The sequence below is a fragment of the Podarcis bocagei genome (genome assembly GCF_964188305.1).
Source record: "Podarcis bocagei genome assembly, chromosome: 11".
Taxonomy (NCBI): Eukaryota; Metazoa; Chordata; class Lepidosauria; order Squamata; family Lacertidae; genus Podarcis; species Podarcis bocagei.
This window is the reverse complement of record NC_138136.1, coordinates 2514579-2536802: the sequence shown is the minus strand read 5'-3', so window position 1 is coordinate 2536802 and position 22224 is coordinate 2514579. Positions and strand designations below refer to the sequence as shown.

At 42.2% G+C, this 22224-nt stretch overlaps 1 protein-coding gene across 3 annotated transcripts in view; it reads right to left on the bottom strand.

Annotated features, from left to right (window-relative positions):
* Positions 1–10338: 10338 nt before the first annotated feature.
* GDA (guanine deaminase) overlaps positions 10339–22224 on the bottom strand; it is a 57250-nt gene continuing 45364 nt past the window's right edge. For 2 of the 3 annotated variants that reach the window (XM_081213789.1, XM_081213790.1), the window contains exons 10-14: positions 20838–20905; positions 20063–20209; positions 14375–14493; positions 13442–13469; positions 10339–12382 (exon numbers count right to left, since the gene is read on the bottom strand). In XM_081213789.1, coding sequence (XP_081069915.1) covers positions 12312–12382; positions 13442–13469; positions 14375–14493; positions 20063–20209; positions 20838–20905 — 433 coding nt within the window. In that variant the 3' untranslated portion in view covers positions 10339–12311. Of the gene's footprint in view, positions 12383–13441; positions 13470–14374; positions 14494–17614; positions 17655–20062; positions 20210–20837; positions 20906–22224 lie in introns of all 3 variants that reach the window. The other variant, XR_014013125.1, reaches the window with a different exon arrangement.

The following is a 22224-nucleotide window of genomic DNA, read 5'->3' as shown; positions in this document are numbered from 1 at the left end:
TAGATGTCTGTAACCAGAAGTAAGCCCATTGAAGCCAATGGGTTTGTGTAGGAATGCAGCCTACAATTCTTATTACTGCTATGTGCATACATGGTCCAGTCTTGGGCAGCCTCTTTGTATGGCCAAACTATCCTAACGGGATTTCGTGGACTTTATTAATCCTGTTCCATCCTCAGAACCACTGCCTTATTCTCACTTCATTTCTTATTTATCTTTTCCTTATTAAGTCCAGTAACCACTGTATCATTTGCATATCATGTTTATTTAAACCATGTCTTTCTGAACACATGCTCATTTCCTTTGTATTTTTGTAAACCTTGCTCCTAGTCTTCTAATCCCCCCACAAATGCCAACCAGAAGTCAAGGGCCTTGTTCTCCTTTTTAAGCTCCTGCTTCATAGACTCAGCATTTTTCAGTTCCTGAACTGATGAATTTACTCTTGCCTGTTCCCTGATTCTGTACCCACTCCCCCGATCATATATTCTGTCATATCTTTACAAGCTTGAGTCTATTCTACTCCAATCACCTCTGCCACAAGATCCTCGTGGTGTTCATTGCATTGGACGTAGTTATCAGCAAATGGCACATGACATCATGCATTTCTATGGATCTGTGCAGTTAGCACAATTGTTATTTTGGTGAGCAAGAATAGGATTACAGCAATTCCTAGAAGTACTCACATATAGCCCAACCTTTCCAGATTTGTATCTCTGTTCTTGAACTTCCTTGTACAGAACTGCATTATAGTGCAATTTCATTTATCCAAAGCAGGGAGGAGATGGCACAGTACCACAATATTAATGGGTATTATCAGGTGCAGAAAGCTGTGCACAAATCACATTTGTTGTGACATGGCAAACAACAAATAGCAATAATAATAAAGGTAAAAGTAAACTAATGGACCCTGCAGCCCAAGGCGACAATGGGGTGCAGCGCTCATCTTGCTTCAGGCCGAGGCAGCCGGCGTTTGTCAAGAGTTTTCTTTTTTCTTTTTTTAATGTATTTTTATTAAAGATTTTATTGATTTACAAAAGTATGTGTAATGTAACATTTTTACAAATCAGTTTCATTTGTTGAGACATTAGGAAGAAAAGGGGGAAAGAGGTGGAGGGGGGAGAGATGGGTGGGGGAGGGGTCAGGTGGTGATGTTTCTATTTTACTTACTATATGTAGGGTTTGGTGTCAGCGTTGCTTGTGCAGGTCCTCTGCTGTTCACTTGTGTTCCTTTGGTGGTGAGAGAGGTTGGGGTTGGCCTAGGGTGTGGCTGTTCATTTGTGGTTGGCTGTGGGGGTCTTTGTTTTCATGTGTGAGTGGGGTGGGTGGGTGTTTTGGATCAGGTTAGCCATATTGATTTGTATGCTGTTGGTGGATTTTTGTCATTGTCTTCTTGGGCTGTGTATGTGATAAAGGGGAGCCATACCAGGGCGAAGGCATCTTCTATTTGTCCCCATGTCAGTTTCAGTTTATTGGTTAATTTTTCTAGTAAGGCTGTTTCCCATACTATTTGGTACCACTGGTCCATGCTTACTCCTGACAGGTCTCTCCAGTGTCTGGTTATGATGTTTCTGGCTGCTGAAAGTAGGTTTTATGACTTCTTTGTGGTGTAAGTGGGCATTATTGTCCTGGAAGATGTTTAGTAAGGCCACTTTCATTGCATCCCATAAGAGGGGGGTTGTTATATTGTGTACATCATTTTCCTTGAAGTAGTTTTGGAGAGTTTTTGTGAGACTAATTTTTTGTTTGTAGTTAGGGTGGGACTGAAGGACCATGATGGGATGGTTTGTGTTCCCTCTCCTATTTTAACGGTGACTTCTACTGGGGCGTGATCTGTGATTTTAATGTTACCTATGTTCGTTGATTCCACTGAGGGGATCAGACCCTGTGTGAGCAGAATGCTGTCCAGTCTGGACACTGTACCATGGCGTCCGGATTGGAATGTATGGCTGGTGTCTCCCGGGTTTTGCTCACCCCCAGATGTCATAGAGACCCCTGTTTTTTAACATTTTTAGTAACTTGTAAGAGTCCCTAGTTGTTGGGGGTTTCGTTCAGAGGAAGGTTGCCCATGGGGTTGTAAGGTGAATGTTTTTCAGGGATATGCCTTTCATACTTAGGTTGAGGTCACATCCTAGGATTGCTTCCCCTTCAGAGAAGGAGAGGAACTTATTTAGTGTCTTCTGGAAGAATTCTAGTTGTTTTGAGTTTGGGGCATATATGGAGCCGATTGTCAGTTTAATTTTGCCATCTAGTGTCCCTTTAGCAAAAATGAATCTGCCTCTTTTGTCCTTTAGGACTGTTGTGGCAGTGAAGTTCAGGTCTCTACTGAGTACTATAGCTACTCCGTGGGCCTTCCCTAAGCCAGGTGCAACCCATTGTTGACTGAAGCGGGGCTCGTTCAGGAGTTTGCTCCTTTTGGGTGGATTGTGTATTTCTTGTAGGAAGGCGATGTGTGGTTTCATGGTATTTATGTATGAGGTGATGCTTTTTCTTTTGATGGGGTTTCCCAACCCTCTCACATTTAATGTAAATGCTTTTACGTTAGCCATCTTGCTTATCTATTATGTAGGACGATTCCCTGCCAACCTGTCCAGGTTGTCCTGTGTCTCTCACTTCGTGTTGTTTAACAAACCAATGGGGTTGCGCTGATCTAGAGTGTGGTGGGTGGGGAACTAGTGGGATTGTAGTTAGATTTGGGTTAAAGAGTAGGAGGTAGGTTGTAAATAATTTCCTATATGTAGTCATATAGATGTTCATTTGGGGTATTTTGGGCCATCTGGCATTTAGCCGGTTGGTCCTAGGTCTCAGCTGGTGTGGAGGGCCATGTTCAGGAACAGATCATCCCCCCTGTCGTTTGTGATAGGGGATGATCAGCGAGACGGTGTGAAGTGTTTTTGTGACTCCCATGTCGGGGGGAAGAAGAAGAAGAAGAAGAAGAAGAAGAAGAAGAAGAAGAAGAAGAAGAAGAAGAAGAAGAAGAAGAAGAAGAAGAAGAAGTAGTAGTAGTAGTGGAGGAGGAGTTTGGGTTTGATATCCTGCTTTATCAGTACCCGAAGGAGTCTCAAAGCGGCTAACATTCTCCTTTCCCTTCCTTCCCCACAACAAACACTCTGTGAGGTGAGTGGGGCTGAGAGACTTCAGAGAAGTGTGACTGGCCCAAGGTCACCCAGCAGCTGCATGTGGAGGAGCGGAGACGCGAACCCGGTTCACCAGATTACGTGACTACCGCTCTTAACCACTACACCACACTGGCTCTATAGAACATAATAGAGCATCACAAATCATATAATCTAATTAACAAATCAATCATAATTAAAACAATTATGATCTATAAAACACTATTAACAAAGCAGGAACTAAATAACACAGAAACACTGCAATTTGGACAGTTGTAGGTTCCTGGATGTAATACATAAATTTTGGGCAATGGACAAAACAGCAAGAGTAGTCAAGACAATCTCAAAATATTGAAAAGAAACGAACACATCCCAAGTGGCTGACCCTGTGCGTATTGGGGATTAGCAAGGCAAGGCATCCATTCCACCAGCCACAGAAACAGGGGGATCAATTGGTCCTAGGTCAGAATATTTGTCTCTCTGGCGCAACTCTGTGTTCTATGATGATGATTTATTAGTTATGTGCTGTCCATGTGACTGGGTTCCCCCAACCACTTTAGGCAGCTTCCAACAAATTAAAACACAATATGACATCAAACATTAAAAACCTCCTAATGCAAGCCTGCCTTCATATGTCTTCTCAAAGTCAGATAGTTGGGTGGCGTTCCACAGGAAGAGCAGCGCTACTGAGAAGGCCCTTCCGCTAACACCCTATACGCCTGTTTTCTATAATATGCTGCAATTAAGTTTGTGCTCGTTACTCAGAGCAAAGCTAAATTATACACACAACTTGAAGCACATTTCAATTGAACTGAGCTGCTTGCTAACAACTGATTTGGACAACTTATTTTTCATGTGTGGAAGATTTTGCTATTTATTTTATTATATTATTATTATTATTATTATTATTATTATTATTATTATTATTATTATTATTATTTGCCTGTGGTAGAAATTGTCTCATTCCACTCAGTCAATTCTCCAGTGTCTGAGCAGCCTTCCAAGTCCCAACTTGAATTGCAAAATATAAATATGAAAATGCCTTTCTTTGAAAAGGGCAGCAGCCCTACTCTTTCCTTTCAGCTGATCGTTAAAGACTCTGACAACAAAGAGCACGTTTGTAGCACTTACTTCCCAGAGGGAATGGTGTAACACTAATGAAATTTGAAACCATTTTTATATCATGAGAAAAACTTTGACTCTAAAGCAGACTGTAAACAAGCTGTTTTCAAGAGAGGCAAGCAGATGTCCTTTTCTACTGACAGTTAGTTTGTTGTTCAGATATCACTTTGAATATTTCAAAAATCTCTCCAGTAGGTGCTGCTTTGGAATGGAGGGAGTATTCGTAGAATCACAGAATTGTAGAGTTGGAAGGGACCCCACAGGTCATCTAGTCCAACCCCCTGCAATGCAGGAATCTCAGCTAAAATATCCATTGAAGGAAAGAACAGTGGTCTGGAGAAGGGGTTAAGCATATTCCACCACCTCCTCCTACTTTAAACTCCACACCTGGCTCTCTGCCAAACATCTGACTCCACTCTTAGGTGTGTGATAGAAGATGGGCCACACACCTTGGGCAGTTGGAACAGTGTAATGTGGAAGACTAGGAGAGGTTTTAGGTTCATGGACATTAAAGATAAAGGGACCCCTGACCATTAGGTCCAGTCGTGGCCGACTCTGGGGTTGCGGCGCTCATCTCGCTTTACTGGCCAAGGGAACCGGCGTACAGCTTCCGGGTCATGTGGCCAGCATGACTAAGCCGCTTCTGGTGAACCAGAGCAGCGCACGGAAACGCCGCTTACCTTCCCGCTGGAGTGGTACCTATTTATCTACTTGCACTTTGATGTGCTATCGAACTGCTAGGTTGGCAGGAGCAGTGACCAAGTAACGGGAGCTCACCCCGTCGCGGGGATTCGAACCGCCAACCTTCTGATCGGCAAGTCCTAGGCTCTGTGGTTTAACCCACAGCGCCACCCGCGTTATGGACATTAGCAGGCAGTTAGGGATGGCAATTGCAGAAGTGCATAGAACTCCATGGCTCTTCATTTTGGACTTTTTTGCCCTTATTTCATTGTGTGGCTATTGTGCTCTGCAAAACCTATAACAAAAGTGGTTGAGTGGCAGTATGCTGTAATGTAATAAAATCATTGTAATGTAGGATTGCTATCCAGTAGCTGCATCAACACTTGGCTCACATTGATCAAAATGTATTATTCCAAAGTCTCATTAAGGGTTGTTGTTTTTTCTCTATCAGTTGATGGAATAAATTAAATTTTATCCCAAGAGGTGGCCTTTAATGAAATCTTCATAAATTATAAATATCTGGTTTGTTTAACCCAAGTTAATCACTTTGAAGTATTGGTTTGAAGGGGGAAAGTAAGCATCTGCTTAGTGCTTAATGTCAGCCATAGTGCGGTCCCTGCTGATGTTCTAGTGTTATACAAGATTTTCTGAGAATAAATGTTAAAACATGTATTGCAAAATTTCATTGAAATTTCAGAGTTTGTTACTGTGGGAAAATGTGAAAAGTCCATTTTTACTACATTTGACAAAAATTCAATAAAAGTATTTTGAAAGCTGGTATGATTTGCTTCAGAAGGGCACTGTGTATAGCAGAGATTTTAGGTGCCATATAGAAACGTTGATTTCTGTATTAAAATACTGACAGTGAAATTAGCACTTTAATTTGATTGATATACCAACCCCTGTTGTTCTGATGATATAATCTTCAGGAAATTCCAAGCAGCCGCCTTTGTTGGAAACAGGGGTCCCACATCATCTCCGTCCCCTGAGGGCTTCCTTTACTGGGTGTGGCAGCTGATGGCTCAGGAGTTTAGGAGATTTTAACTGGTAAAATTGTTAGGGGAGGCCACTTTCAGAGACATATCAAGCCATCAGTCCTATCACACACCAGGATCAAAGTTAAGTAATGGGCCTAATATTGCTCGATTCACAAAACATTTATGCAGCCAGTGTTGCTCCATTAAAAAAAAATTCCATTTTCAAAGCCCAGGATATATAACCCGTTTACTTTTTTAAACGCCAATAGGTGGTAGCATTCCACACACAGCTCAATGGGGCACAAGAAAACCACATATTTAACTGTCCCCAGGTTCCCAGAGTCCCTGCGGACCCTTCCCCCCCAAAACAACATGCATATGGATCCAAAGTTCAAAAACCAGCTTTTATTCTGTTCCACGTGTAGCGCAGTGGCAGGGACAAAATCCAAAGTGTTCCCAAATACTCCCACAGCAGAAAGCTACAGCTATCTGAAAGACAACATTTTAGCCTAAGGTGGGGCAAGAGAAGTTTCTCCAAGCAGAACTCAGAGAGAGCGGCCACTTAGGGACATGGTAATAGTTACCTAGGAAGTGGTCTCCAACCCAAATCAGGCGGCTGGTTCATGTAGCTCAGTTAGTAAGAGGCAGCAGCTCCTCAGGGATCTTTCCCAGACATATCTAGAGATGCTAGCGAAGAAATGTGGGAATTTTCATGCAAAACCTGCACCCTGTTATTGAGCTACAGCTCTTACCTAACTTGCTATTTGAAAGTTCACCAATTTGTAGGGAAACAACGCCAGGGCAAAACCTGAAACATAGCTTGTCCCCCAACTTTTTCCTTTCCTTTACATCCGTCTATGGATTATGGTTTTGTATATTCTCCCAACCAAAATAATCAGACGCTTAGTAATGTAAACATGGCCTCTTTATTTTGTTACACCAGCACAAAGGTGCTCATTTAGCATAACTGACAACAAATCAGCCAGAAACAGAGCAACAATCACAATTCCAGATGCATTTCTAACCCCAAAAGAAAGGAATCAAAAGAAAATAGAAGATCTGGTGAGCATATTTCAAATACTTCCTTCAAAAAGCAGTCTTGCACTTCTGCAAAATGTGATTAAAGCACCTTTTTTACACCAGTGCTGACAGCTCTTGCATTTTGGTGAAGTGCTCCTCTCCACATAGCCTAATCTATGCAGCCTAAATGTAGCCAGCAACATCCCAAAGGCTTGCCAAATCTTTGAGTGGTATGAGTAAAACTGCTAATGTGTTCCAAGCATGTCAGTGCTAGTGTGAAAATAGCTTCGGCCTCCTAACTCTGCGTGTGGCACACACGCCTATCTGAATTATGCCTATCTGAATGTTGTGCTCTTCATTCAGCAAGTACAATGAGGCTGAGTTTGGGTCATCACACTAACCCCTCTTATTTAAATGGAGGGTTTAGATGTTTTCACAAGCAGGAGCCCTACATTTTGGTGTGAACTGACAAGGTGGTGAAACTCTTAAAAGTTTGCTTTCTTCTCCATTACTGCAAAAATGTACAAGCACAGTGCATTGGGGGAAGCATCCAACAGAAGGAAATAAAGTGCAGCCTTTCTCTGAGTTCACCAAGCCATCTGTGTGCAAATATTACAGAACATGGACACTATGCCAAGGCAACATTTTAAAGTGCAGAACTCTACTTGTCACATAGGAATCATTCACATAGCTGCACAAAGCACAGGCAATATTCAGTTTCATTAACATCTTCAAACAGAAGGTTAGCAAGTGGCACAGTAAGATAGAGACAGAATAATACATTCAGTTCAACTCCATGAAAAGTGCTTGTTTCCACAAAGTGCACATTTAAGATATCCCTCCAATAAGCTACATTTCCACATTCTCCTTTCTTTTTCATTGTCTAAATTGCATGCTGACAAGAACAGAAGGGGGTCATGGGGTGGGAGGGAGAGGCATAGTATCAAATTTTCATAAAATGAAAATACAAGAGAATGTGAGGCTTCTGAAAACAGACTTTCCCTAAGACTTCATTCCCCATTTGGAATGTAACGGGACGTATTCTTGGCTAGGTTAAAGCAACTCCCTTTTTCTTTCCCTTCATGACCAACCAAAGCTATATTTTGGCTTACATATGGAAGGGTTTTCTGCTTAGCCCATGCAGTGATAAACAGTACTGAGGACATGACCCTTTTACACTGAGAATCCCTTTAGAGACAACACTGCACCACGGCAGTAATTCTTAAAATGCCCTATACAAATGTGACAACCTGGTAAAGATCCACAGAAGGCACACATCCTTCTAAAAGTGCTCTGTTCAAGTCTAGTACATTAGCACCTACCAGTCTGTGGGTACAGAACAATAAATCTTGAGCACAGATCAATTCCTTTCCTAAGTACTTCACGTGCATTATCAGAATAATCATTGTCAATGAACTGCGCTCTCTGGATGCACAGGGAGGAGAACATGTCAAGAGACACACAGGGAGCTCCTGTTATTCCTGATTCATGTCGCATTCCACCTGACTATACTCTCACTCCCAATGGTTATGATTTTTAAAGTTCTAGAGAGCACCTGATGAAGAAGGCCAACTCTGCTGCTTGTTCAGATGGGAGAGGAAGGATTCCCCTCACAACTTATTTCCATAAGCCAGCTTTGCAAGCAGGACACCTTTAAAAGTTTTGTGAAGTGCAAAATGGCAGTCCATTAAAAAAATATTTTACATCAAAACTTTAAGAATATATTTTCAACATTGTTCGGAAAACAGAAAAAAGGAGGTTTATACAGGAGGGCTATACTTTTAATACTAAAATACATTGGCCGCAAAACTATGTGTTCACAGTTTTATATAGATGAGAAATGGATCCTCTTTTGTTGCCCTCCTCACAAAGAACTATGGGACTTATCAGAAGTACAATTTGAATCTATTAGTTTATCCCTTAATTATTTCCTAACACCTTATTCACTAGATGATGTGCCCAATTGTATGTAATATTTCCGCAAGACGTTTAAAACTGGAAAAGCTGATTCTGGAGAGCTGAGTGGAACCAGAGGAGGCGGCAGGGCTGACCTCCTGGGAACCTGCTCTTTACAAGCATCAAATCTCAGTTAGTCACATTCACACGCCCTGCATCAGCTTTCCTCTCTGTGTGGGTTCAAATGAAAGAAAACATGCACTGAAGCCCCCACAGGGGAAAATCATTGGGTTGTGTAATTTGGGCTGAGGAAATTAAGGGTGTCAAAAGAGGCTGGTGCAACATTAACTTTGGCCCTTAAAATTTTATTCTGGCAACATTTGCCATGCAGTTTAATAATGAAATGACCCTCTCAGCTAACAGCTCAGTGACATCCCCCCACTGCTCCTTTTAAGCATACTATTGCTGAGGCAGTTGTATAATGATTCTTCAACATCAACTTCATTGGACTGGTCATGTTGTGCAGATGCCTGATTATCGTCTTCCAAAGCAACTACAGTGGTACCTCGGTTTACGAACTTAATCGGTTCCGGAAGTCCGTTCTTAAACCGAAACCATTCTTAAACCGAGGTGTGCTTCCCCTAATGAGGCCTCCCACCACCAGTGCCCTTCCACCGTTAGGATTCTGTTTTTAGACCGAGGTAAAGTTCTCAAACAAAGACACTATTTCTGGTTTTGCAGAGTTTGTAAACCAAATCGTTCTTAAACCGGACTGTTCTTAAACCGAGGTACCAGTGGCGTAGCGTGGGGGGTGCATGGGGTGCCGGCCGCACCGGGCGCAACATCTGGGGGGGGCGCTCACACTCGCAGCTCTCTGCCCCTACCTGGCTCACTCACTCTCTCTCACTGCAGTGCTGGCTGCGCGAATCCGATCTGAGCCGCTGGGTCGCACCCACTGTGGGGGGGGGGTGCCAGGCGTGCGGTGCGGAGAGAGAGCGAGGGACTATCTGGGGGAGGGGCAGTGCAGCGGCCGCCCAGCGCAGCGCTGAGCGTGGGAGAGAACCACACCAGACCAGACCAGGCAGCAGCAAGAAGAAGCTGGCAGCGGCGGCAGGTTAGGGGTTAGGGGGCGCAAATTACTTGCCTTGCCCCGGGTTAGGGGGTGCAAATTACTTGCCTTGCCCCGGGTTAGGGGGCGCAAATTACTTGCCTTGCCCCGGGTGCTGACAACCCACGCGACGCCGCTGCAAGGTACCACTTTACTCTATTCCAAACTTTAAAATGGAAAGCGTAATTCTGGTGGTCAACAAAAGAGGTTTAAAGACTGTCTCAGGGCAAATCTAAAAAAAAAAATAAGTATAAACACCAACAATTGGGAGACACTTGCCTGCGAGCGCTCCAATTGGAGAACAGCCTTTACCAAAAGCATCTTTTCACCAAAGCCAGATTAAATGTATTCCCATCAGAAGTGTTAAATGGCAGACTGAGAGGCATCCCTTATCAACATAGGATCTGTGTATGCTTTCAGAACGTCGACTGCATGAGGCATATTTTATTGCATTGCAGAAAATATGATCAAGCTAGGGAACAATTGATTAAACCACTATTGGCAAATTGGCCGGGTCAATCTGAAGCCTACTATATCAAATATCTTCTGGATGACAAATTCAATGATATCACAGTGGCCGTGGCAAAGTTTCTTTCAGTAGTCATACGAATCAAAGATCAACACACCCATGACTAAAAAATAACGCTTCGGTCTCCCTTCCCTGCGGGGTTGTCTGTATGAATCTGTATTTTAAGCATGTTATGGGTCGTTGGACTGCAATAAAGATTATTATTATATTATATTATTATAAAGTGTCATGGGCTTTGAAGACACTCAAACTCAGGACGCAGAGGAAGGCACGCTTGGCAAATCCACACCGTGATCAACTCCCACCTGGGAACCAATGTCCCCACTGTGGAAGGACGTGTGGATCCAGAATTGGCCTCCACAGTCACTTGCGGACTCATTGTTAAAACCATGTTTATGGAAGACAATCTTACATGGCTACGAGGGATCGCCAAAGAAGAAGATAATTATTCACATTAATTTCTCTAGTAAGATCCTATTAAACTCGTCCCAGTCTATAAGCATGCATTCAAAAAAAAAGTGTTACAGGACATTGTGGTGCCTGAGGCCTAAAACCCAAGAAATGCCCCCATGGCGGCAAAGCTATACTAAATAAACTAAATAATTGACTACTCACTGTATTTTAGAATAACAGCAAAATCTTTCACTTGAGACAGGCTGCCTCATCCTGTCTAATATGAAAGACAGCCTTGTTATTGTTTTAAAATTAAGCATGCAGGGGTGGACTTTGGTAATCTTTCGTAATATGGTGCCCTGTGCTAGGCCAAAATGTGGGGGCCCCAATGGATCTTCTCAGTTATAGATCTTCTCAATTTTGTGCCCCCTCAGCTTGGAGCCCTGTGTGGAAGGACTGCTCACACCACCCTGATTCTGGCGTTGAAGCATGGCTTACATTTGAAGCAATTTGGAAACTGAGGCAGGGTGTGAATGCGTGGGTCAGTCCTGCTGCAACTGCTTGTTCAAACAAGGTTTATGGTAATGATTACATTCACAAATATCTAGCAGTGTCCTAATGAGAAGGAAATAAGTCAGCAGAACATGATCTTTAGGCTAGGTTTAGAGCCTTCAGTAAAAGTGCTTTTCAGGGGATGGATGAAAAAGACATTTTAAAAATGCAAAAAAATGGCTTGAAAGGATGGTTGAGCAAATTGAGATAAAAGTGTATCTGTGCTCAATTTTCTGCCCCATCCCCCAAATAATTCCTGAGTATTGTTTAATGTCATCAGAGATGAAATGAATGGGTTTAGGCTTTGTTAAGAATTATGCTTTGCTTTGCTTGAAACATATTTGTAAACAATGACCAGGATCCCAAAAGTCCAGGGTTCTGTTTACACACCAGAGCATTTCCAGTCCCCTTCAATGTGCAGTGCGTTGTTCCCCTAAAATGTGTCACCTGAATGTTGAAGTAGGATTGATGTCCATGAAGGATGCAGATTTTTGGGGTGGGGGGGAATCATCAACACCCCCATCCCCATACCAAAGTATGGTATGGCTCTCATTGAAATCCTCATAATATTTTATAATAAGATGGCTAAAATTTTACGGGATAAACATTTAAAATCATAAATTTACCTCAGTAAGTACTTGAGCTATGTGTACTATGACTGAATCTGTAGATTCTTCTTTAAGTCAGAGTTTTTTCCACAGGCAAGTTTGGTTTTACTTTAGATCTTTGTGGCCTCTCTCACACATACATTATTGGCACAATACTTTTTTTTTGTATCTGATGTGTAATTGGTTTCTTTTGTGCAAATCAGAAACATACTAAACAGAGTGAGCATGGCTTCACAACAAGGCACCCCCTTTTCACCCAGTTATTCCAAGCTATAGAGTTACCAGCAGAGCATTTTGCAGCAAGCAGATCTAACTTTAGACAGAGCTTGAAAATGGCACCACCAATTTGCCAGCCACATAAACTTCTTCAATATTCCTGTCATCACCTGAAATCAGAAAAATGAAAGAGATGTATGCAATCTGTTCCGTCAGCCTTGGTATCGATATTTTTCTAAGGACACAAACACACCATGTAGCTAAATTATGTGCAGATTCACATGCTTCCAAGAACTGAACTTGACACCTGGACTTAGTTTATACTAGTAATTTCCCTAGTGCACAGAGAAGGGGGGGCACATTAACCATCTCCCCCCCCCAACTGTTATGAATGTTCTCCTGGCCATCTCCTTTGCCAGGCAACTTGTTGGGTGATGACCCCAGATGTTAAGGGGACATCTCTTTATAGAGGTTACTTGTAAGGGAGTTTGTTGGCTAATTACTCAGGATGGGTGATTGATGCTTTCACAGTAAGAGAAATCCTGGGAAGGCGACACATCTCCATTCACCCCAGCACAGGGTGGGACACCCGGAGTGGACCGCACCCCCTTCCTCCGCCATTGTGCCGGGCTACCACACAGTGTATGATGACATCCGGGGATGAATGGGGATGTGTACCTACAAACACACTATGGCAAAGCAACAGCAAATGCATAAGACAATGCATATGAGCATTTTATTCTGCACATGAATCCTGTCCCTGCAGATTTGCACAGGCACCCAGGTGTGTTAATCAGCTTTCCTACATGCAGCGATGTACAATGCTAACATATGTAGGCAAGGAGGCCTTTGGAAGCAAGGCAAGTTGCCATGTGCAGAGCAGAAATCACACACACAATCACCTTGTTATATAGACAAACTGATACTGACTGGATGGTGACAAACCTATTTCCATTAAAGCACTGGGAAACAGGTGTAATTTTCCATGTACAGACATTCAATAATGCCTATTGAAATCAATTACAGTACATTCAATAGATTTCAATAGGCTAAATTTAACCATATAAAAAGAAATAAAATCTGGGGAGGGGATGGGGGGTGTGAAATAATAAATAAATAAATAAATAAATAAATAAATAAAATCTTACATTTTGAAAGAAAGTTTTAACAAAAAGATACTCATTTTGCAATTAGATGAAAACATCTGTATAGCAAGAACTGATACATACCCAGATATAGGAATTTCTGGATCATATCCTAAAAATATGGAAGAAGAAACAATTACAGTATTCAAAAGCAGTTCCTCCTTTGTAATTAAAGCAGCAAGATAAAAAGACTAATAGTAGCCTTTAAAAAAACTAAGCAATATTAACATTTTAAAAGCAAAATCCAGATCCAACATAGCTATTTACTTTAAAGACATGTGAGAATGAAGAATATTATAGAATGTTGAAAAAGTACATTAAGCAATCCTCAGCTGTAGATACCTTTTATTCAAGTGTTTCTTACACTGCCATATTATCCTATTCAGAGGTGGTTTAAGGTGGCGCAATTGCAGGGGTGACACTGGGCACCATGCTGCAATGGGAGCCAAAACAACGCCTTTGGAAATAATATTGCCTGAAATGAACTAATCCAGTTTTTGTCAGTTTTCCAATAGGAATCTTCTGCAGACAATGGGTTGGATCCAGAGACAATTAAGCAGTACTCTATTCATGCAACAGGGTTTTGCTGGTTTCTCCTACCGCCATTACATCCTCTCCAAAAGCCACTCTTGAAGGTAACCCTGGAATGGTGTGGGTCATGGGTTGTAGAACAGTTTAGAAGTGAGTTTAGAAGTGAGTAATTCAGTGTGGCTGTCATGTGCAAGTGGTAGTGCTTTCCTGTTCATGCAAGACATTCCTGGATCCAAGCCATTTAATTAATGAATATTAAATGGAACAAAAGAACAAAAGAAATTCCTTAGACATGATTCTGTTGGGTAGAAGCCTAACCAACAAATTCTAGGCTGTCACTGTGGTGAGCAGAAAGCATCTTGTATAAGGGTTGCCAATAATCCACAGATATGAAGCAGCCAGAAAGCCACAAAGTCCAGCCCATTGGCCTAAAACAGGTTTCTCCAAACATGGTCAATGTATTTCCACAACACATTGTTCAGTTACCTCAAAAGCATCACAAGTGAACAGCTCAAAAGGACTGTCTGAAGCTTTGGTGTTGATAAGCAGTGCATCAAATTCTTTGCCAACTTCAAAGTTCCCAATCACAGTATCTAGCCCAAGGGCTATGAAAGAAATTTAAATAACAAATTACTCTTTTCTCTTTCATAGAATAATAATAAATAAACAACAACAACAACAACAATTTATTTATTTATTTACCGTATATCCCGTCCTCCCCAGCCAAAGCTGGGCTCAGAGTTGTTAACAACAGTAAAAACAGCACAGATTACATAAAATCACAGTCAATTAATTGAAATACCTTCTAAAATAAATTCAGAATCAAATTAATGGTAACCATTGGGCTAGAGTTCTATGAGGATTACAGAAGGAGAGAGGGGTCAGTCTGTGCCTTGGCCAAAGTCCTGGAGGAACAGCTCTGTCTTGCAGGCCCTGCGGAAAGATGTCAAGTCCCGCAGGGCCCTAATCTCGTGTGACAGAGCGTTCCACTAGATCGGGGCCGAAAAAGCCCTGGCTCTGGTCAAGGGCAGCCTAACCTCCCTGTGGCCCGGGACCTCCAAGATGTTTTTATTTGAAGACCGTAAGGTCCTCCATGGGACATACCAGGAGAGGCGGTCCCATAGGTACGAGGGTCGTAGGCCGTGTAGGGCTTTAAAGGTTAAACCTACAAACAAACATCTGATTCATTAAGTTGCAAGTATGATAACTTGTAATGGGAAGAAAAGTTATAGCATTTATGTTAGGAAATATAGCAGAAGTGAAGGTCAATATGGAGTTTTAATGTGTATCAGAGCAGGGGGGGGGGTCATAAGGTAGATCAGGCTTTACTGGTAGATCTCTGGGTGATTTACAATAGATCAAAAAGGGCTTCTGGCTCCCAACTGTTGAACAGCAGAATCAACAAAACGACTTTTCCTGTCTGTATTAGGCTGTGGAGGTGAAAAAAAACTAAGCAGCAATGGACTTTTGTGTTAAAGAACTGTGAGCTCGGTTCCGTTCTAGCACAGAAAACAAAACCCCAGGCTAAGAATGTGCTCTGTTGTTTTTTCCATGTGGCTCTGATTTGTAGATCTTTGGTTCTAGTTTAAAAAAAAAAAAGATCCAACAAGCCTGAAGCCTGAAGCCCAGTTCTGTATTATGATGATGGTGATTGTTAAGTTGTGGGTGAACATATCAAACAACACAGCGATTCTTCAGACAGCTCTTGTTTATTCAGAGGCCAGAACAGAACTGAACTGAAGGGCTCAGTCAGCCTGCTTATATAGAGCTCCAGTACAACGTTACTGTAGCAACTTTCTAAAACTATCCAATCACTGAACGTCACTTTCGATTCTTCATTTGCATAACTATCTACAGTATCCCCCTGCTGGCCCAGGGTGAGAACTTCAGTACATAACAGTGATGATGATAGATGAATAGATAGAGGATATTATTGAAAATTAATTTCTCTATTTAGCTTTATTTTACTATACTGATGCAAATGCTATGAATATAACTTATAATGGCTTTAAATTAGAAAACACTACAATTTACATTCTAAGAGACCTGCACAGTTCATCTTCTTCTCAAAGGCCAAACCAACAGTGTAGATTTACATCAGTTATGGTTTTGCAGCAGTTTAGCTGACTGCCATGACCCCAGCATCTAATTCCTCATCTTCAGCGGACAAGGTTGCACTGCTGAGAGGAAGTCAGGCTGAATGAGGAAATGAGTTGAGGAAGGAGTAAGCAGCCGGCAGCAGTGCAACTTTGCTCATTGCAGCTTCTGGTTGCTCAGAAACAGGGTTGTTTGTGAGGGTGTTTAGAGGGGGAATTTAAGGGGAGGCCCAGGGTATTGTCTCTCAGTGTGCAAAGGACCAGGAGACATGGAGGGCGAGTGAGCTGCTGCAGTGACCTGCAACACCTGTGCCATGTCTGTCTTTCTGCCGGAGAACATGCAATAGCACACTTGCAGCAGGTGCAAGCTGGTTGTCTTGCTGGAAGCGAAGGTGCAGCAACTTGAGGCTCACCTAGCCTCACTTCTAGCTACAGGACAACATGCAGAGTTACTTGATAGAGCTGAGTGGCCTGTGATGGAACAGCAACACTGCACCACAGTTCCCCAAGCTCCCTAGAGAGAGAGAGAAGTGGATATGGAACTATGTTATTCTATAGTGTGATATTATATTTAGTACGATAAACCCAAGGACACATCTCAGAACCAGATGGAGGGGGACACCATTCCTGATAGGGTGACCCTCCCGACTGGAGACAGGCAGGGTCTTCAGCTTGCCATGTCCTTTCCGGGGGGGGGGGGGCAGCCCTGCCGTTTCTCTAGACTGACCCTGCCTGCTGCAAGGGATGGTTGTGTCTTTGTGTCTCACTCTATGTGTGGAAAGAAACACTTGCCTGAGTGCTTGTTTTTTGTGGATTTTCCCTTGTCTATTCTTCTCCTTATTTCTGTTTGCTAACAGGATCATCTTTCTGAGTGAGTTTTTTCTGGGCACTTATGAATGCAACTTGCTTTAGTCCCATTTATTCCTGACATAAAGGACAGTGAAATGGAGATCCCTATTATGAAAATATGTGAGTAGATTCTTGTCTACCTACCTTTATAAATAGCTTGGAAAGATTGATCATTTCAGAATATTTGAATGGAATTCAGGTATTGAAAGCTATTTATAAACTGAGACCAAGGTATTGTAATCTGACTTCAAGAAACATTGTTTGCACGACACTCGTCAACATTAACACTGGTATTGCTAGGCTTTACAATATAAAAAAGAGTCAGGTCTTGGGAGATGTTTGGTAATCAAAGGATATTTCATTTGTTTTCCAGTTCTTATATGCAATAAATATTATTTACTATACTTCAGCATAAAATGCAACAGCACAAAATTTATTGTTTTACAAATTGCATGGAAAGCAAGAGCATTTCAGCCACAGAAAGTGAAATAGAATAAGGAGGGGGAAATGACTTTTTTAATTGTACCAATCTTGTTTTAATAATACCGAATGTTAGGCACTTAGTAAAATATTGTCAGCATGGCAGTGTGTTATTTTTTTCAGTGATATCTTTAGTGCAGTTTTCACATTAGACACAAGAGGGTGGTAAGAGGTTAAAAATAATTTTAAAAAGGTTTCTTCAGCTATGTTTGAAGCAAGAGGAAGAATAAGCAATAGGATCTCTGTGCAGAGAGAAATGCTATTGGGTGACAGAGAAAAGGCAGAAATACTTAACACCTACTTTGCCTCTGTCTTCACCCCAAAGGAAAGTGATGCCCCACCTGGTGATAACAGAATAAATGATGTAAGAAGGGACCTGCAGCCCAAGATAGGAAAATAAATATTAAGGGAACACCTAGCTACTTTAAATGAATTCAAAACTTCAGGGCCTGATGAGCTGCATCCAAGGGTACGAAAGCAGCTTGTGGATCTAATTTGAGAGCCTTTATCTATTATCTTTGAGAATTCTTGGAGAACAGGTGAGGTCCCTACAGACTAGAGGCGGGCAAAGGTTGTCCACATCTTCAAAAGGGGGGGAAAGGAAGACCCAGGTAACTACTGGCCAGTGAACTTGACATCAATACCAGGGAAGGTCCTAGAACAGATAGTTTATCAGTCGGTCTGTGAGCATTTAGAAAAGGATGCTGCGATTACTAAGACTCAGCATGGGTTTCTCAAAAATAAGTCATGCCAGACCAATCTGATTTCTATTTTTTATGGAATTACAAACTTGGTGGATCAGGGAAATGCTGTGGACATAGTGTATCTTGATTTCAGTAAGGCATTTGACAACGTCCCCCATGATATTCTTTAGAGGAAGATGGTAAAATGTGGGTTGAACGAAGTAGCTGTTAGGTAGATTTTTAGCTGGTTGACTGACCAAACCCAAAGAGTACTCATTAATGGTTCCTCGTTGTGGCATTTGCCCATTCACTGTGATTTCGTTTGTACAGGGGGATGGAAATGGTTAATGTAGATTGACCAATGAGAAAGCTCAGAGGCAGAGCCTACCTGGTTTTGAGGCTCAGCCCAGGGGTTTTATCATTGGGAGATAGAGGAGTCCGAGTCAGACAGAGCCAGTAAAAGACAAACATAGCAGTTGTGACAGCTAGAGTGAGAGACAGGGATAGAACTGAGAGAGAAGAGTGTGACAGTGGGAGATAGTGCCACATCTAGTTATGGGCGTGCATTTGAGAAACCGTTCTGAATATATTTAAAACTTGTTTGTTCTTCAAAAAACTTTAATCTTCGTTGTTGACTTTACAACCTGACTGAGACTCAGTATTTCACCAGAAGAAACCTGGTTGGTGGCAGTGGAAGAATAAAGCAGTGGTGTACAGGTCAATAGTCCGTGAAATGACCGGGGACTCTGTACGAACGCCACACTCGTCATCTTGGGAAAAAGTGACAAGTGGTGTGCCACAGGGTTCTGTCCTGGGCCCGTTGTTGTTTAACGTCTTTATAAATTGTTGGTACTAAAGGGTTAAGAGGTAACAAGTCGCTCTAATCACTGAGCAGCTGGAAGTCATTAAGCATCCAGGAATGTGAGTTAGTTTGTATAAATAGTCACTTCACCCGTGTGTTTTCTCTCTCCCCCCCCCCTTGACCTGACTCGCAGACTCAGTTTGTGGCCGTGGGCGTGTTTGCTGATATGAGTTAAGTTTAGAGTAAAGTTTTCTTTATGCTGGAGATAAAAGCATGTGTGCTTTATCGCCAGGGTTTTTCTTTTGTAAATAAAGTTGTTTTTTTCTGAGTTCCAAAGTGCTTGCTCCAGGATTCTTCATTGAAAGGTACTGACTCTCCTGCCTTCTTCAACCGCTGCACGAAATTCTCTGCTGAGATAAGACTTATGGCGTTGGAAGCGCACTGGACGTTTACTTAACATTAAACTAATTAAAGTTTAATGGACATAAATGACTTGGTTGAAGGAACTGAGGCGATGCTCATCAAATTTGCAGATGACACTAAACTGGGAGGGGTAGCTAATGCTACAGAAGACAGAATCAGAATTCAATATGACCTTAACAGGTTGGAGAACTGGGTGCAAGCTAACAAAATGAATTTCAATAGGGACAAATGTTGGGTTCTGTACTTAGGCAGGAAGAACCAGATGCACAAATACACAATGGGGGACACCTGGCTTACTAGTAGTACATGTAAAAAGGATCTCGGGGTCTTGGTGGACCACAAGCTTAACATGAATCAACAGCTAATGCTATTCTAGGCTGCATCTAACATGTAATTCACGTTTGACCCCACTGAGAAATTTGTATCCTGTGTTGCCATTGAGATGAGCAAGTACCACAAATTTTCACCTAGATGAACAGACCTGAGAAGACAGGGGATAGTTTCCATGTCATGCCTTTACATCACACTACTTTTAAACATCAACTTATTCCCCTAAAACACAGCTCTTCTCACCAAAAATCTGAGCCCTCACGCATGAGTATGCAGAAGCCCTAAGTCCAAAATGGAAAATTCATTCAGAACAAAATCAAGTATCAAATATGAAATTCAAATTTTGAGAAATTCATATTATCAGACAGCCAGAAGGAAATTTTGTCAATTTAGAATATGAGGAAAAAATGTGTATTGCCTCTAAATTTACACACGTAGCTCCTTGATAAACCAAAATTTTGACAGCTATGCATTCTAGGGTAGAGAAGTAAAATAAGAAGAGCTTCCGTACCTTGGCTCCCTCCAAGAGTTGCTAGTTGGAAAACTTCCTTGAGAGTTAAGCACGTTTCATCCTCTTTGTTAATATGAATGATGTTAGATACCATAATTGCCTTTCTGATAGCATCAAGCATAGAGGCTGAGTAGCCACCAGCAACATCTGAAATAGAACAGAAAATTAAAAGCATAGCCTGGAAGGAACAGTCTTCAGGTGAAAACACGAGTTCCATTAAATATGGGGGGGGGTGTTCTTAGCGTGGCGCAGCTGTGTTACGGAGCGGATATGAGCAGAAGCCTGTTGAGCAGCCTTGCTTACAACCTAGAATTCCTGCCTGCAGACAGACGGAGAGAGACACCACATCGCTCCATCAGGGGTTTTGTTTCTTTTTAAACTTTAAATGTCCTGCCCACCTAGCAGTTCAAAAGCACCCTTAAGTGCAAGTAGATAAATAGGGACCGCTTTATAGTGGGAAGGTAAACGGCGTTTCCGTGTGCTGCTCTGGTGCTGGCTCGCCAGAGCAGCTTCGTCACGCTGGCCACGGGACCCGGAAGTGTCTTCGGACAGCGCTGGCTCCCGGCCTCTTAAGCGAGATGGGCGCACAACCCCAGAGTCGGACACGACTGGCCCGTATGGGCAGGGGTACCTTTACCTTAAACTTTAAATGCTTTTAAAATCTCTATTCAATAAGCAAACTGGGGGGGGGGTGTGGCCCTTTGTTAGCAGATGTTCCACGTGAAGATGCCTGTGAGTCTTTCCAAAATAAGCAGCTACGGAGTCAATGGCTCACCTGTGCCCAAGCCCAGCTTCACGCGATGCTTCAGAACCTTCCTTGCGTTTAAAAGGCCACTGCACAACCTGGATGGGAAGCAGGAGAAGGGGGAAATGTGCCATCTTTACAAACCAAAAAACCCATGTGTTGTCAAATGAGGCTAGTGGAAGTCTTTCATAAAGGGAAGCCTAGAAAAAAGTTTTTATATAAACCTTGGCTACGAGTTTTCTCCCATTACTGTACTTCCATTCTTTGTTGTTTCACTGTTTGGAACTGAGGTGCCCCACATATTCCTGTGACTGTAAGTTGTTTCAATTGTTTTTAATTCTGAATAATAATAATAATAATAATAATAATAATAATAATAATAATAATAATAATTTCATGACAGTTCTTTATACATCTTATTTGGCTGGATATACATTAGTTCAGGCATAGGCAAGCTCAGCCCTCCAGATGTTTTGGGACTGCAACTAGTCCCTAGCTAACAGGACCAGGTCAGGGATGATGGGGATTGTAGTCCCCAAACATCTGGAGGGCTGAGTTTGCCTATGCCTGCATTAGTTCCTTCACCCAATTTTCCACACTCTCTTATATTTTATAAGGTCACAACGTAACCCCTACTTTGAGGTCCAATTTTTGTAAATATTCCCCTAGGTTCTCCCACTCACTCCTCGTCACTTTATTGTCTTGATTTCTTACTTTAGATGCCATACTGGCAAGCTCTGCATATTCAGTTAATTTGTATTGCCATTGTTCTTTCCCTAGGATTTCTCTTAATTTCCAATATCTTGCATACATTTGCTGCTGCTGTTGCATAGAAAAATAGGTTGTGGGCTTTCTTAGGTAATTCATTCCCAATTACACCTAGAAGAAATGCTTCCGTTTACATTTCTGAGGAGATTTCACCCCTCCCATACACAAGAATCTCCTGACCATCCCCTGATGGTCTCTGCTGACTCTACAGAGAGCAGGAGGCGTGTCCTGCCTATCTACTTATTCTGCCCAGCAACATATCTGAGTGTGTGAGAGAGAGTCAGTCAGTGTATCGGAGAGAGTGAGAGTGTTGGAGATCCTAGAGATAAGATTGCTGCTAAGAGCAGCTGCAGACTCTCAGTGTAGCATTGATTTATGCTTAGAATATTCAGCTCTGTATATAGCTTTGTATCATAGTTGTAGTTATAGAATAAAAGGAAGATATTTTACAGAGCTGCTTTCCGAGTGGTTTATACTCTGCAAGACTCTGCAAAACTCTGCTGCGCAACGACTGTAGTATTGAGACAGTGAATCCGGTGCTCTCAGCTCTAAGCTGTGAGTCCACAGCACTGTGACCTGTTCCTGTGGGAAAAGGAGGTCTCTGGCGGTGCTACCCAGCTCGCCTAGCCCAGTCGGGGTTGAGGTGCAT